The 16,535-nt window shown below is 42.6% G+C and overlaps 1 protein-coding gene across 2 annotated transcripts in view; it reads right to left on the bottom strand.

The window, feature by feature from the left end:
• Nucleotides 1-11,234: 11,234 nt before the first annotated feature.
• The window catches only part of rims4 (regulating synaptic membrane exocytosis 4), a 51,723-nt gene continuing 46,422 nt past the window's right edge, over nucleotides 11,235-16,535 (bottom strand). For both annotated transcript variants that reach the window (XM_014165913.2, XM_014165914.2), the window contains exon 6: nucleotides 11,235-15,245. In XM_014165913.2, coding sequence (XP_014021388.1) covers nucleotides 15,027-15,245 — 219 coding nt within the window. In that variant the 3' untranslated portion in view covers nucleotides 11,235-15,026. The remainder of the gene's footprint in view (nucleotides 15,246-16,535) is intronic.

Below are 16,535 nucleotides of genomic sequence, written 5' to 3'. Positions count from 1 at the left end.
GAGCTAGATTATCGCCTAGGGAACGTTCACATAGGCTAAGCTCCAACAGTTGTTTGTATTGCGGTGCTGCGGGGCATTTCATTGCTACCTGTCCAGTGAGGAGACCTTGATCATTAGTAGGTACAAGTACTCTGGTGAGTCAGACTGGAAACTCCCTAATTCCTATTACCCGTACCCCTTTTGCTGTTATGCTGCTGTGGGGACACCAGTCAAAGTCTTTTCAGGTGCTCTTTGACTGTGGGGCTTATGAGAGTTTTATGGACGCTACCCTGGTATCTAAACTAGGTATTCCCACTTAACCCCTTTCCGTTCCCATGGATGCCAGAGCACTGGACAGCCGTTCCATTGGCAGAGTCACGCACAGCACAGTTCCCATGACTGCGGATTTCTGGTACTCACAATGAGTCAATACAGCTGCTTCTCATTGAGTCTCCTCACGTCCATGTTGTTTTGGGATTTTCTTGGCTCCAGAAGCACAATCCCAATATTGACTGGACCACGGGTTCAATCCTGGTTTGGAGCCCGTTCTGTCACTCACACTGCCTAAAGGTGGCGCAGCCTTCCCCTAAACGTCTGCCTGATGGATTAAGTTCGGCCTCGGATCTCTCTGCCGTTCCCACAGAGTATCATGACCTCCGGGAGGTTTTCAGTAAGGCTAATGCAACCTCCCTTCCTCCACATTGTCATTACAATTATGAGATTGATCTCCTCTCGGGCACCACCATCATTCCTTGTCTGGCCCTGAGACCAAGGCCATGGAGGAGTACATTGATAACTCTCTGAAGGCAGGAAGCGTTCGCCCTTCGGCCTCTCCTGACGGCGCAGGGTTCTTCTTTGTGGGAAAGAAGGACAAGACCCTGCGTCCATGTATTGATTACTGGGGTCTCAATGACATCACTGTCAAGAACCGGTACCCGCTACCATTCCTCTCCTCGGCTTTCGAACATCTCCAGGGGGAAACCATCTTTTCTAAACTGGACCCCTGGAATGCCTACCACCTTGTTCGGATTAGCAAAGGAGACGAGTGGAAGACTAATTTCAATACAGCAAGTGGACACCATGAGTACCTGGTCATGTCGTTTGGACTCACTAATGCTCACTAATGCTCTGGTTAACGATGTGCTCCGCGACATGTTGAATCGGTTTGTTTTTGCATACCTTGATGACATCCTGGTTTTCCCCCGTTCTGCCCAGGAACATGTTCTCCATGTGCGACAAGTTCTTCAGTGCCTTCTGGAGAACCAGTTGTTTGTTAAAAAACGTCTTAGGGATAGGCGTCCCATCAACGGGACAGTTGTAAATCATGCAACGCCTTTTGTCACCATCGCAGATTTTAGAGAAACAACAAATGTCGGTACATATAAGTGTCTTATATCGGCTGAAAGCTTACATTCTTGTTAATATAACTGCACTGTCTAATTTACAGTAGCTATTACTGCGAAAAAATGCTATGCTATTTTTGAGGAGAGCTCCTAACAACAAAACACTTTTTTTCACCGCTATAGGTTTCATAAATTCACCTCTGAAGGTGAAATGTGTATTTAACCTCTCTAGGACCGGCGGGACGAACTCATCCCACCTACGTAACAGCCAGTTGAATCCTGTGGCGCGATTTTCAAATACCTTAGAAATGCTATTACTTCAATTTCTCAAACATATGACTATTTTACAGCATTTTAAAGACAAGACTCTCCTTAATCTAACCACACTGTCCGATTTCAAAAAGGCTTTACAACGAAAGCAAAACATTAGATTATGTCAGCAGAGTACCCAGCCAGAAATAATCAGACACCCATTTTTCAAGCTAGCATATAATGTCACAAAAACCAAAACCACAGCTAAATGCAGCACTAACCTTTGATGATCTTCATCAGATGACACACCTAGGACATTATGTTATACAATACATGCATGTTTTGTTCAATCAAGTTCATATTTATATCAAAAACCAGCTATTTACATTAGCATGTGACGTTCAGAACTAGCATACCCCCCGCAAACTTCCGGCGAATTTACTAACAATTTACTAAATTACTCACGATAAACGTTCACAAAAAGCATAACAATTATTTTAAGAATTATAGATGCAGAACTCCTCTATGCACTCGATATGTCGGATTTTAAAATAGCTTTTCGGTGAAAGCACATTTTGCAATATTCTCAGTAGATAGCCCAGCATCACAGGGCTAGCTATTTAGACAACCACCAAGTTTAGCCTTCACCAAAATCAGATTTACTATTAGAAAAGTTTGATTACCTTTCCTGTTCTTCATCAGAATGCACTCCCAGGACTTCTACTTCAATAACAAATGTTGGTTTGGTCCAAAATAATCTATAGTTATGTTCCAACAGCGGCGTTTTGTTCGTGCGTTCTAGACACTATCCGAATGGTAAATAAGGGTCACGCGCACGACGCATTTCGTGACAAAAGATTTCTAAATATTTCATTACCGTACTTCGAAGCATGTCAATCGCTGTTTAAAATCAATTTTTATGCAATTTTTCTCATAAAAAAGCGATAATATTCCGACCGGGAATCTGCAATTAGGTAAACAGCCGAAAGAAAATAAAGCATTGGGTCGACTCGGGCACGCGCCTAATTCCTTTGTCCTCTGATCGGCCACTTGGCAAAGGCGATTATGTGTTTCAGCCTGGGGCTGCCTCGACGTCGTTCAGCTTTTTCCCGGGCTCTGAGAGCCTATTGGAGCCGTAGGAAGTGTCACGTTACAGCTAAGATCCTGACTCTTCAATAAACAGAGGCAAGAACAACAACACCTTGTCAGACAGGCCACTTCCTGCATGAAATATTCTCAGGTTTTTGCCTGCCATATGAGTTCTGTTATACTCACAGACACCATTCAAACAGTTTTAGAAACTTTAGGGTGTTTTCTATCCAAAGCCAATAATTATATGCATATTCTAGTTACTGGGCAGGAGTAGTAACCAGATTAAATCGGGTACGTTTTTTATCCGGCCGTGCAAATACTGCCCCCTATCCCCAACAGGTTAAATTCTGAAATCTTGCTCTGATATATCATCTGAAGGGTCCCAGAGATAACATGAAGTGTTGTTTTGTTAGATTAAATCCTTTTTCATATCCTAAAAAGGTCCATATAGCATGCACGATCAATTTTGTATTTCCACTCATTCAATTTGCAAAGAAAGGAGTCTGTGAAAATCTAACCCTAAACGTTGTTTCATCCAGTCAAATCACGTTCGTATTTAGGTTGTTTTTTTCTTTGTATTTTCTTCTACCAGATCTATTGTGTTATATTCTCCCACATTCAATTCACATTTCCACAAACCTCAATGTGTTTCCTTTCAAATGGTACCAACAATATTCATATCCTTGTTTCAGGGCCTGAGCCTGCAGGCAGTTAGATTTGGGTATGTCATTTTTGTCAAAAATTGAAAAAAAGGGGGCTATCCCTAAGAAGTTTTAAAGAGGAGAAGAGCGAGTTCCATCGCTCCACAATCACTTTTCCGGGATACATTATTTAAAGAAAAATGTACCTTTTATTTAACTAGGCAAATCAGTAAAGAGCAAATCCTTATTTTCAATGACAGCCTAGGAACAGTGGGTTAACTGCCTTGTTCAGGGGCGGAACGCCAGATGTTCACCTTGGGGATTTGATCTTACAAACTCCCGGTTACTAGTCCAATGCTCTAACCACTAGACTACCTGCCGCCCCAAAATCATCTCTGTAGGGAATGTTCAGATGGATCCGGAAAAAGTGAGAGCGTTGTGGATTGGTTCCAACCCACGTACAGGGTGCAGCTACAGCGGATCCTGGGGTTTTCTATTTTTTACAGCCATTCGGGTCTACAGCAACCTGGCTGCTCCCCTCTCTGCACTCACCTCTCCCACAGTACTGTTTACACGATCCCCCTTTCAACAAACAAGGCTTTTGTGGATTTGAAGCAACCATTCACCACTGCCACCATCCTCATCCATCCGGATCCGACCCATCAGTTTGTGGTGGAGAGTGACGCTTCTGACGTGGGAGTAGGGGCCATTCTTTCTCAGCGATCCATCCAGGACCAAAAGCTTCATCCCTGTGCCTTCATGTCCCATCGTCTCAACTCGGCGGAGAGGAACTATGACGTTGGTAACCGGGAACTCCTAGCAGTAAATATGGCGCTGGAGGAGTGGAGGCATTGGCTGGAAGGGGTGGAACATCAATTTTTGGTTTGGACCGACCACAAGAATTTGGAATATCTCCGCACAACCAAGCGCCTTAACTCTTGGCAGGCCCGGTGTGCTCTCTTATTCACTAGGTTTAATTTCACCTTCTCCTACAACCCAGAGTCCAAAAATGTGAAGTCGGACACTCTTTCCCATCTGTACAGTTCCGCTGCCACACCCTTGGAATCAGAGACCATCCTCCCTGCCTCATGTTTGGCGGGTGCAGTTGTCTGGGGTATTGAGGCTCTGGTTCACAAAGCACAATGTTCCCAGCTGGACGCTGGGGAAGGTCCGGCTAACCGGATGTTCGTTCCTGATTCAGTCCGGTCCCAAGTCCTGAAATGGGCTCACTGCTCCAAGCTTACCTGTCATCCTGGTTCTTGTCATACCCTGGCTTTCCATCGACAGCGCTTCTGGTGGACCACCATGGCTCCATCACCGCATGCATGGTGTGTGCTCAAAGCAAAACTCTGCAGTAAGCGCCGTCTGGTCACTTTCAGCCATTTCCTGTTCCTCATCGCCCCTGGTTCCATATTTCCCTGGATTTTGTCACTGGGCTTCCTCCGTCAGATGGCAACACCACCATCCTGATGATGGTTGACAGGTTCTCCAAGGCCGCCCATTTCATCCCTCTTTCTAAATGACCTTCCGCCAAGGAGACGGCCCAGCTCATGGTGCAGCACGTCTTGCGAATCCATGGACTCAAGGTCGACATTGTCTCAGATCGGGGTCCTCAGTTTTCGTCTCGATTCTGGAAGGCATTCTGCACCCTTATCGGGTCGTCGGCCAGCCTGTCCTCCGTGTTTTATCCCCAGTCCAACGGCCAGTCGGAGCGAGCTGATCAAGATATGGACAGGGCACTCCAGTGTCTTGTTGCCAGTAACCCCACCACCTGGAGTCAGCAACTGGTCTGGGTGGAATATGCCAGGAACACTCTCCCCTGCTCGGCTACTGGACTATCCCCCTTCGAATGCTCCATGGGATATAAGCCCCCGCTCTTCCCAGAGCAAGATGCGGAGGTCAACCCACCTTCAGCCCAGATGTTCGTCCGTCACTGTCGGAGTACCTGGAAAAGAGATCTGGCGGCTCTTCTCAAGACAACCTCCAGGTATCGTCGACAAGCAGACTGCCACCGGTCTCTGGCTCCTCACTGTCGGGCAGAGGGTATGGTTATCCACTCGGGATCTACCCCTATGGGTAGAATCCCATAAACTTTCCCCCCTTTTCATTGGTCCTTTCCCCATTTCTAGAGTCATTAATCCCACTGCTGTCCATCTGCTGTTGCACCGTACCCTCCGTGTTCACCCTACTTTACATGTGTCCAGGATTAAGCCCTTGTTGCACAGTCCTCTGACATCCGTTTCTAGGCCCATCCCTCCCCCCGGGTCATCGATGGCCAGCCGGCGTATAAGGTGAGATGCCTCCTGAGGGTTCGACCACGGGGCAGGGGTTTCCAGTACCTGGTTGGCTGGGAGGGTTATGGTCCGGAGGAGAGGTGCTGGGTTCCAGCTAAAGACATCCTGGACCCTGCCCTCATCGCCGATTTTCACCGCCGACACCTTGGTCAGCTAGGTATGCGCCCAGGTAGGACGCCAGGTGGCGTCCCGGGGGGGGGGGGTACTACTGTCATGCCCTGATCTATTTCACCTGTTCTTGTGATTGTCTCCACCTCCTCCAGGTGTCGCTTATTTTCAGTAGTGTATTTATCCTTGTGTTTCCTGTCTCTCTGCGCCAGTTTGTCTTGTATGTTTTCAAGTCAACCAGCGTGTTTTTCCTGTGCTTCTGTTCTCCATTCTCTTTTTCTGATCTTCCCGGTTTTGACCCTTGCCTGTTTTTTTTGGAGTCCGTACCCGCCTCCCTGACCCTTCTGCCTACCCTGACATCGAGCCTGTCTTCCACTCTTTACCTCTTGGACTCAGAATCAAGTTTTGACCATTTGCCTCTCCACGGCCATTCCCTTACCTACTCCTTTTGGATGAAATAAACAACAAAGATTCTAACCATCTGCCTCCTGTGTCTGCATCTGTGGCTTGCCTTATGCCCTTATAATTCTGGTCAGCAAAGGTTAGTTTGTCTTCTAAGGCAACATATTATAACAGGAGAGATGCTGCATCTATCTAGTCACAGACAAGTTGACTAACAAATAGTAAAAAAATCGTTCTGCCGTCTCTGACTGTAGCCTGCAGCACATTTTCAATATTTCCTGGTTAGAGTCAGGTGCGGTCAGATTTTCACTTCATCACATATAGTTGGGTGGTTGCGGAGGTTTATTAGCAAATGCGGGCGGGTGCAGGAGAACAAACAACTGACACCACTAGAACACACGCTTAAACAAGTCACATCTGAAAAATGTCACGTGGATATTTTGTTTACGTGAGTCAGACATGGTTTTCCGGGGTTTCACATGGATTTTCACATGTACATTTCTTTGTAAATGTACATTTGTTGGTACACAAATAATCCTTTGCAAAATGTTAACTATGCAAGCCATTGGCAAATGGATACAACTCTTCATTATGCAAACGATGATAGCCATTGAACATGAGTAGAAAATCAAGGGAAAGTCAAGTCTGAAATTTCAAAGTGGAAATTAAAAACTTCAGAAGCCTTTTTAAACCTTAAATACACTACAAGTTAAAAATGTCCTGCATTGCATGAAAGTGCTCCTACATCTGTATTGGACATGAGTAAAGGACCCATTTTTTAACCTTCATTTAACTAGGCAAGTCAGTTAAGAACAAATTCTTATTTTCAATGACAGCCTAGGAACAATGGGTTAACTGCCTTGTTCAGGGGCAGAATGACAGATTTCTACCTTGTCAGTTCAGGGGTTTGAATTTGCAACCTTTTGGTTACTAGTCCAACACTCTAACCACTAGGCTACACTGCCACCCCAGTTGTGGTGTTCCACTAGCTACCAGTGGTGGTTGCAGTTCCTGAGTTTCGACTACCATTTATGCTAGAAGCTGGTTTTGAATAGAGCCTAACGATGCTCTATTAGATATGGGAGGCAATCTTGAGTATGCTGAACATGATATGCTAAACATTTAAAACATTATAAGATCATGTTACTGGAACGTACAATAAGCTATCAGCAATCAGTGTAGTTTTTTCATTCCATGATTGAAATATGATATACAATAAACAGCTCACATCTTTATATTAACAGGGATAGTTGGTTAACGTGAACATTTATTTCAAAATTAAAGCATGTAAGTCTTCTTACAGAAAGTCAATTTGTACATTTCCAGATTTGTATACAGTGATACAGGTTATTTATTTGTTTGTTCTTGACTGTATTATACACTGCTCAAAAAATAAAGGGAACACTTAAACAACACATCCTAGATCTGAATGAAAGAAATAATCTTATTAACTACTTTTTTCTTCACATAGATGAATGTGCTGACAACAAAATCACACAAAAATAATCAATGGAAATCCAATTTATCAACCCATGGAGGTCTGGATTTAGAGTCACACTACAGGCTGATCCAACTTTGATGTAATGTCCTTAAAACAAGTCAAAATGAGGCTCAGTAGTGTGTGTGGCCTCCACGGGCCTGTATGACCTCCCTACAACGCCTGGGCATGCTCCTGATGAGGTGGCGGATGGTCTCTTGAGGGATCTCCTCCCAGGCCTGGACTAAAGCATCCACCAACTCCTGGACAGTCTGTGGTGCAACGTGGCGTTGGTAGATGGAGCGAGACATGATGTCCCAGATGTGCTCAATTGGATTCAGGTCTGGGGAACGGGCGGGCCAGTCCATAGCATCAATGCCTTCCTCTTGCAGGAACTGCTGACACACTCCAGCCACATGAGGTCTAGCATTGTCTTGCATTAGGAGGAACCCAGGGCCAACCGCACCAGCATATGGTCTCACAAGGGGTCTAAGGATCTCATCTCGGTACCTAATGGCAGTCAGGCAACCTCTGGCGAGCACATGGAGGGCTGTGCGTCCCCCCAAAGAAATGCCACCCCACACCATGACTGACCCACCGCCAAACTGGTCCTGCTGGAGGATGTTGCAGGCAGCAGAACGTTCTCCATGGCTTCTCCAGACTCTGTCACGTCTGTCACGTGCTCAGTGTGAACCTGCTTTCATCTGTGAAGAGCACAGGGCGCCAGTGGCGAATTTGCCAATCTTGGTGTTCTCTGGCAAATGCCAAACGTCTGCACGGTGTTGGGCTGTAAGCACAACCCCCACTTGTGGACGTCGGGCCCTCATACCACCCTCATGGAGTCTGTTTCTGACCGTTTGAGCAGAGACATGCACATTTGTGGCCTGCTGGAGGTCATTTTGCAGGGCTCTGGCAGTGCTCCTCCTGCTCCTCCTTGCACAAAGGCGGAGGTAGCGGTCCTGCTGCTGGGTTGTTGAACTCCTACGGCCTCCTCCACGTCTCCTGATGTACTGGCCTGTCTCCTGGTAGTGCCTCCATGCTCTGGACACTACGCTGACAGACACAGCAAACCTTCTTGCCACAGCTCGCATTGATGTGCCATCCTGGATGAGCTGCACCACCTGAGCCACTTGTGTGGGTTGTAGACTCCGTCTCATGCTACCACTAGAGTGAAAGCACCGCCAGCATTCAAAAGTGACCAAAACATCAGCCAGGAAGCATAGGAACTGAGAAGTGGTCTGTGGTCTCCACCTGCAGAACCACTCCTTTATTGGGGGTGTCTTGCTTATTGCCTATCATTTCCACATGTTGTCTATTCCATTTGCACAACAGCATGTGACATTTTTTGTCAATCAGTGTTGCTTCCTAAGTGGACAGTTTGATTTCACAGAAGTGTGATTGACTTGGAGTTACATTGTGTTGTTTAAGTGTTCCCTTAATTTTTTTGAGCAGTATATTTCCCCCAAACAGCTTTATTTATAAAGAAAATATTTTTGTGTTACTGGAAATATGTTTTTGGTGGGGAAATGTTGGTTTTCCTCTCTTTGATCATCTTTGACTTGTGGGTGACAGTTCTTTGGTTGTGAGCCAAAAGCCCCTTATCTAAGAATTGTGTGTGTGTGTGTGTGTGTGGTGGGTGGGTGGGTGGGTGGGGGTGGGTGGGTATGTGGGCGGGTGCATGTCTCTATGTACATACAGTACCAGTCAAAAGTTTGGACACGCCTACTCATTCCAAGGGTTGATCTTTATTTTTACTATTTTCTACATTGTAGAATAATAGTGAAGACATCAAAACTATGAAATAACACATATGGAATCAAGTAGTAACCAAAAAAGTGTTAAACAAATCAAAATATATTTTATATTTGAGATTGTTCAAATAGCCACCCTTTGCCTTGATGGCAGCTTTGCACACTCTTGGTATTCTCTCAACCAGCTTTATGAGGTAGTCACCTGGAATGCATTTCAATTAACAGGTGTGCCTTGTGAAATTAATGTGTTTGAGCCAATCAGTTTTGTTGTGACAAGATAGGGGTGGTATACAGAAGATGGCCCTATTTGGTAAAATACCAAGTCCATATTATGGCAAGAACAGCTCAAATAAGCAAAGACAAATTACAGTCCATCATTACTTTAAGGCATGAAGGTCAGTCAATCCGGAAACCTTCAAGAACTAATATTTCGGCAAGTGCAGTCGCAAAAATCATCAAGCACTATGATGAAACTGGCTCTCATGAGGACTGCCACAAGAACGGAAGACCCAGATTTACCTCTGCTGCAGAGGATAAGTTCATTAGAGTTACCAGCCTTAGAAATTGCAGCCCAAATAAATGCTTCACAGAGTTCAAGCAACAGACACATCTCAACATCAACTGTGCAGAGGAGACTGCATGAATAAGGCCATGGTCAAATTGCTGCAAAGGAAGGGTCTTTGTGAAGGGTCTTTGTGAGATGCAGAGTAGGTGAACGGATTATCTCCTTATGTTTGGTTCCCACCGTGCAGCATGGAGGAGGAGGTGTGATGGTGTGGGGGTGATTTGCTGGTGACACTGTCTGTGATTTATTTAGAATTCCAGGCACACTTAACCAGCATGGCCACCACAGCATTCTGCAGCGATACACCATCCCATCTGGTTTGCGCTTAGTGGGACTGTCATTTGTTTTTCAACAGGACAATGACCCAATACACCTCAAGGCTGTGTAAGGGCTATTTGACCAAGAAGAAGAGTGATGGAGTGCTGCATCAGATGACCTGGCCTCCACAATCACCTGATCTCAACCAAATTTAGATGGTTTGGGATGAGTTGGACCGCAGAGTGAAGGAAAAGCAGCCAACAAGTGCTCAGCATATGTGGGAACTCCTTCAAGACTCTTTGAAAAGCATTCCAGGTGAAGCTGGTTGAGAGAATGCCAAGAGTGTGCAAAGCTGTCATAAAGGGTAGCTGCTTTGAAGATATAAAATATGAAATATATTTTGATTTATTAAACACTTTTTTGGTTACTACAGGATTTCATATGTGAGAGGGAGAGCGGGAGAGCCCGGAAGGCTGCCAGACACAAGCAGAAGTCTGTTGTGTTGACATTCACACGAAAAAGGACGAGAGGCCGAATTATACCGTGACCTTCGGAGGTCTATTCAAACAAATCAATTCAAAAACTAAGTTCCCTATGTATGTTCGTCCACTCCAAAGTAATTCCAGCATCCAAACTGCACTGTGCACTCGCGGCATTTGATTTACTGTATGTAACAGCTCAAAAGTGTAATGACATTCAGCAATTGTCTTTGAGTTTACTCTCTTGTAGCCTGAAGTAACTGATGTGTCTTGCTGACAAAAGGATATTTTTTGTTGAAAGAAAAGTTGGGACACCTGAAGAGGGGCTGAGATACAGGACTGTCCTGGGATGACATGTGCAGCCACATGGATTTCGTTTTTTTAAACCATGACACAGAGTAATGTGCACTCTGCAAAGAACAACCAACAACCAGGCTGTGCTCTGTCTATGACCGCCATGGAGTGCCCTATACAGTCTACAAATGCTGTAGGTAACTTTATTCCTCGGCCAAGACTCTGAAAATGCAGAAAATATTACTTTAGGCTAGGTTGCATTGTTTACATCATCCGTTCATAAATAATTAACATTGATGTATCGGTATAGATTTTATTGCTTACCATAATCTGTTGATTTCATGTTGTCTGTCAAAGATACACACAGCAATGTTCACAACATGTCGTTACAAATAGGAGTAAACTATTTTATTGACAGTTGGAATAGAATAATAATTCACCAAATTGTGCATTACTCAACAATTAGTTTGAAAGAATTTCAAATAGTCATGTTATAAATGATTGTGAATAAACCAGGGATCCACATGCTTAACAGCATCAGAAAGGATGTGTTCCCCATTTCATCCCACACCTCTGCACAAGAGAATGATATGCTCTGGGTCTAGTTGAAACACACCCATGTATTTTACGAACATAAAACAGTGCTTTCCTCTTTTAAATACCTAAACCCGCATAGCAACAGAGACGCCAACATGGGGCAAATTGAACTGTGAACAAATAAGCATTAGACAAAATTGAATTCAAAATAAGTTGAGACATGGGAGAGAAAAAAAAACAGTTCACATTTTCACACTTTTTTTGCTCCTTGAATTACATTTTAGGATTGTTAAGTCATCTGGTAAGATTCTTGTGTTTTTAAGGCCTCTACTTGCATCACGATTGATGGTAATGAATTTAGATGTGCATGACAGATACGAGTAAAACAAAAGGGATAGGGATTCTGATGATAGTATATTTTTGTGTTTTTGACATTCTCCACCATTTAACCATATTGAAACATCTCATTATAACAAACTCAAAGTCACACGCCACTGCAACAGACTCATGAATTAAACTGTTGGATAGACGACATCATACCTCTATGGCTGAGATATATGAAACAACCACAAGTTAAATTTGAAATTGGGTTGCACTTGTAAGTAGTTACATGGTTAATATTTTGAACATTCTTCAAACATTTCCTACAATACCAATGTGTTTCATTCAATCATAACATTTATTTTTTATTATATCACAGTTGGTCAATTTTACAATAAACCATGTTCCATTCCATTTGGAAATCCAAAATGGTACACCGAAGTACTAAAGTAGGTGAATGACAACCATGCAATGTCAATATTATTTTCTTAATTTTTCATATAGCTACTTTAAATTGATTTTGAAAGTAATGGTATAAGGAACAGAAGCCTGGAAGGTATTGTCTTTAATTGATAAAGGTTATTCCTCAAACTAAAACCTTCCATCAGTTTTTGAATGGAAAATGACTTAAGTTTTAAAACGGAGATAGATTATTTAATGCCATGTGTATCTTTCAGTTGACATGGTACTAAATAATATCAGTTATTTTTGAAAACATAGATTTTTCCCCAAAGGTTTGTTTTACATATAAAAAGAAAATATTTTGGCACAAAGAAATAAAAAATACAAAAACATTCCATTTAAGATAAGTAGATTGATTTGATCTGTACATTTGATCAAAATATTTTTTTTCATGTGTGAAATTTACAAAATACAGTACAATGCACTTTTTACAATTGTTTTAAATCCTTAACTAGTTTTTCCAATATTCTTTAATAATATGGCATCTTTCTTTTCATGTCTATTCTATATAATATGTTCAGGCTAGTAAAGGTTCAATCCAAATGTTTTCTTGTTTGATTGTAAGCTTGGTACAATGTGGTAAATTAGTTTTCTGGTCAGACTGTGAGTGAAACTGATTCTCATACTATCACCAACTCTTTTTAATCTTGTCCTCTTGTCCTATTGTGCCACCCTAATGATGTAGCATTTGTCAGTTCAAACACATGCATACACGTGTGTGTGTGTGTGTGTGTGTGTGTGTGTGTGTGTGTGTGTGTGTGTATAAGTGTATAAGTGTATGCATGTGTTTGAACTGACAAATGCATGCATACATACATACATACAGTATATACATACTTTACACAGATGCTAAACTTATTGTCTACACTGGATTGCATATAGATTACTTACAGGTTGTATTAGCTTAATTATAGTTTTAGCCTTATACATCACACTTCGAGGGACAAAACATGGAGGTTTGTCGTGGATTGTTGTGGATGGGTGCTGCTACTTATTGCTTTACAAAATTAAGATATTGGTTGGAAAAATACATGTTTCAAAACAGTAAGTATTGGTATCATATTCCTGTACCAGTGCTACCTGCTCAAGTGAGCTCTAATCTTTACCACTTTGATGCTGTGCCTACAATTTAATGTTCATCTTAAGACTTGAATTTAGTCTTCAAGTTAATTCAGCATTTTCAAAATGTTGTCTCCATATTATTTTAATTTTTTTACATTTCATAAAAATGATGACTTAGTACATTATACACAACATGTAGGCTCATTCTTGCTAGATCCAGGTGTTCTGTATAGTACTTAAACGGACCAAATACACTTGTTTCATAATAATTAATACAGCTATTCTGTTTTTGACAGTAACACATAAGTCAGAATTGCAATAATCTTCATAAATCTGAACTTAACTGCTACATGTTAAGGACAATACACAATGTTCCAGTGAATTGTTAAAAGCCGTGGGTGTCCATCCTATCCCCTCTGACCAGAACATTGGCCATAATCTTCTGTTTATTTCCCGACCATTCTACATGTTGAACCACTTTTAACTGTTCGTTGGCACTGTGTGTGTTTTGTCGTTTAGCTGCTCAATCAATGTACAATTTAGTTTTAACCAACTTGTGTTGTTTCACTTTCCCTTGTAATATCTCATGCTTACTATTATTATTTTGTGATAAGCTAATACGGTATTCTGTCATGCAGATGCTACCACCTAATGCTACAACCTTAATATGCTACCAAGTTCTGCATCTCTGCCCTTTGAACATGAATCAAATAAATCATAAAACATACTTTGGCTCACTCAAGATTAACATTCATAGAAAAACATCTATAATAAAGTGGCCAAATAAAATACATGTTATTTTCATTACCCTACAGCTCTACAATTTTCTGTAAATTCATTTGATTTAATTATATATCTGTCATATTTCCTCTCAGACCTTTGTTGATGATGAAAAAATATATTTCAAGCTTTCCTCACTGTTTCACTTGTGGAGTTGTGTTAATCACTACCTGCTTTGACAGTGTCATAATGATGATTGTAATTTAAAAAAGGACAGCTCTAACTGAAGCTTCAGTGCCCCTGTCACGAGCTGTAATCAGATGTTTCCGTTCCAAAATTACCCTTTTGAACAATGGCACAAGCCACAAAGTCAAGACACTTACTGGTAAATTGGCACAGTTGAAACTGTTAGAATATTAGCCAAGCTTCAAAGACAATCTTAAATCTATTCAAACAACACTTAAGCTCAATTTAAATTCGAATTCTCATCTTGGCTTATTTCATTGTAGAGAGAATCTGCTTCCCTTGGTGGTAGATGTCTAGAACTTTTGTTGGCTTGTTTCCTTCTGTACCAGCTACATTATAACCATGATATTGCACATTCCCCTCTGTGTTGCAACCTTCAGCTTCAGACCCAATGGCTGCCACCAGAACACAGGAATGAAACCTCCCCAGAGGAGGGTTGCAAACCTCTCTCTAGCTCCCATGACACGCATTGACATATTATCTGGAGCCATGTAAAAAAACAGCCCAAGTCAAGAGTAAGAATAAGGAAATCCTATTCTCAAAGTCTTTCTAGACCTTTGGTGCCCCCTTTTTCTGCTGTTTAAAAAAAATAATTTCTGAAAAACAGTGCAAGGCCAGTGTCACTAACCATCTCAGAGCAGTACACTACGGTCAGTATATATCCCTCTGAAGGGGTAGTGCCTTTCTTTTGGGGGGCACACAAAGGGAAGGGTGTGTTCAAAAAGAGCCAGTAAGCAGAGTTCTTAAGAGCGCTCAAAGGATGGGCCCACGGTGCTCTCCAAGGACAGTTGGGAAGAGTGCCGGATCAACGGTGCCATCGTGGGGTCCACCATGGACGAGGTGGGGAAAAGCTTGTACCAGCCAATCACCATGCTCGTCAAATCCAGCTCCTCCAATAAGATGCGGGCGACACCCATGAAGCATTTACGATCCATGCGTCCATAGTTTCCCCAAACAATCACCTGTTGGAGAAATAAAATGGGTATGTCAGTGAGACAAACAGAGATGCTATTTACTGCAGGACAAAATAATCAATGACCATAATTGATTTCCTCTGGGACTCAGTAGACAAATCACCTCTACTAATTTCTCTCAATCTTTGGACGGAAGATTGTTTCCCTGCCTCGGCAACCACTACAAATATCGTTCCTCCTCAACCTCAGGTTTCCAGAGGTCATTTTGCAGAGGGGCTGGGTTCTGTTTAAGCCTTTAATGTTTGTTATGACAGAAAGGAGTAAATGTTCTCCCCGAAAATGTTATTTCAGATGAATTTTCAACATCCCCTTTCCTCTCTAATACCAGAAAACCAGGCAGTTTATCCCTGTGTTCCCATGCCAAGTCTCCTAGAGGCAGAAATGTGTCTGAACAGAATGATAAGGAGGGAGGTGCAAAGATCTAATTATGCAGTGATAGGACACCAAATCATTGCTGGGATTATTCACAAGCTGTCGAGTAAACAGTGACTGTTTTGAAAGGCTATTAACCTCTCTGTTCTGTTCTAACTGCTAGGGCATGACTTTAGTTAGCCATATCCATGCAGAGCCCTTTTGCGGCTTCAATAGAGAAACTAAACTTGGGATATACAGAGCCTGGCTCAAATGGATAAGGCTATCAAAATATGAAAATAGGATAGTCACTATACTTTATTCTTTCTTTGGCAGTCACTAATGCATGTCGGTGGCGTAAACTCAGCATGCCTTCAGTCCTTCCATTGTGCTTGTTCTAATAGCCGAGTGGGCCAGCCTGATCCCATACTAATAGAAACCGATTTTGTATGTGTGTACGGCCATAGGTGTGTGTGTGAGAAGTAAACAGGAAGAAGGTGTGAGAGGGAGCAGGGAGGAAACAATGAGTGGAGAAAAATCTCCTGTGGACTTGTATATTAGGCTTCCTGGAGCAATCGTACAAATCAGCACTTTCCATCATCTGATTGCACCTTTGGGGCAAGGAATTTGTTCCGCATGGTAATGGTAGATGACTCTACACTTATAGATATACTTTACATGATGTTGTCTTTACATCTTCATAGGCTAGTCTACATAATTATAAAACAACACTAGTTAGCATTAGCCCGGTGTCCTGCATTTGAGGTTTTCGTCAACAGGAGTAAATATTCAGAGATATCTTTGATTGCCGCAGTCACTGCCTTTGTTTTTATCGTAGAGACCGCCAGGGTCATGTTCATTGGGCACCGAGCGGAAGAAAAGAGATGGAAAAGGGGAGGGACTACCTTGGACGCTCATAATCATTTT

Source organism: Salmo salar, chromosome ssa22, assembly GCF_905237065.1.
Source record: "Salmo salar chromosome ssa22, Ssal_v3.1, whole genome shotgun sequence".
In the NCBI taxonomy this organism is placed as follows: Eukaryota; Metazoa; Chordata; class Actinopteri; order Salmoniformes; family Salmonidae; genus Salmo; species Salmo salar.
This window is presented reverse-complemented; position numbering and strand designations above follow the sequence as displayed.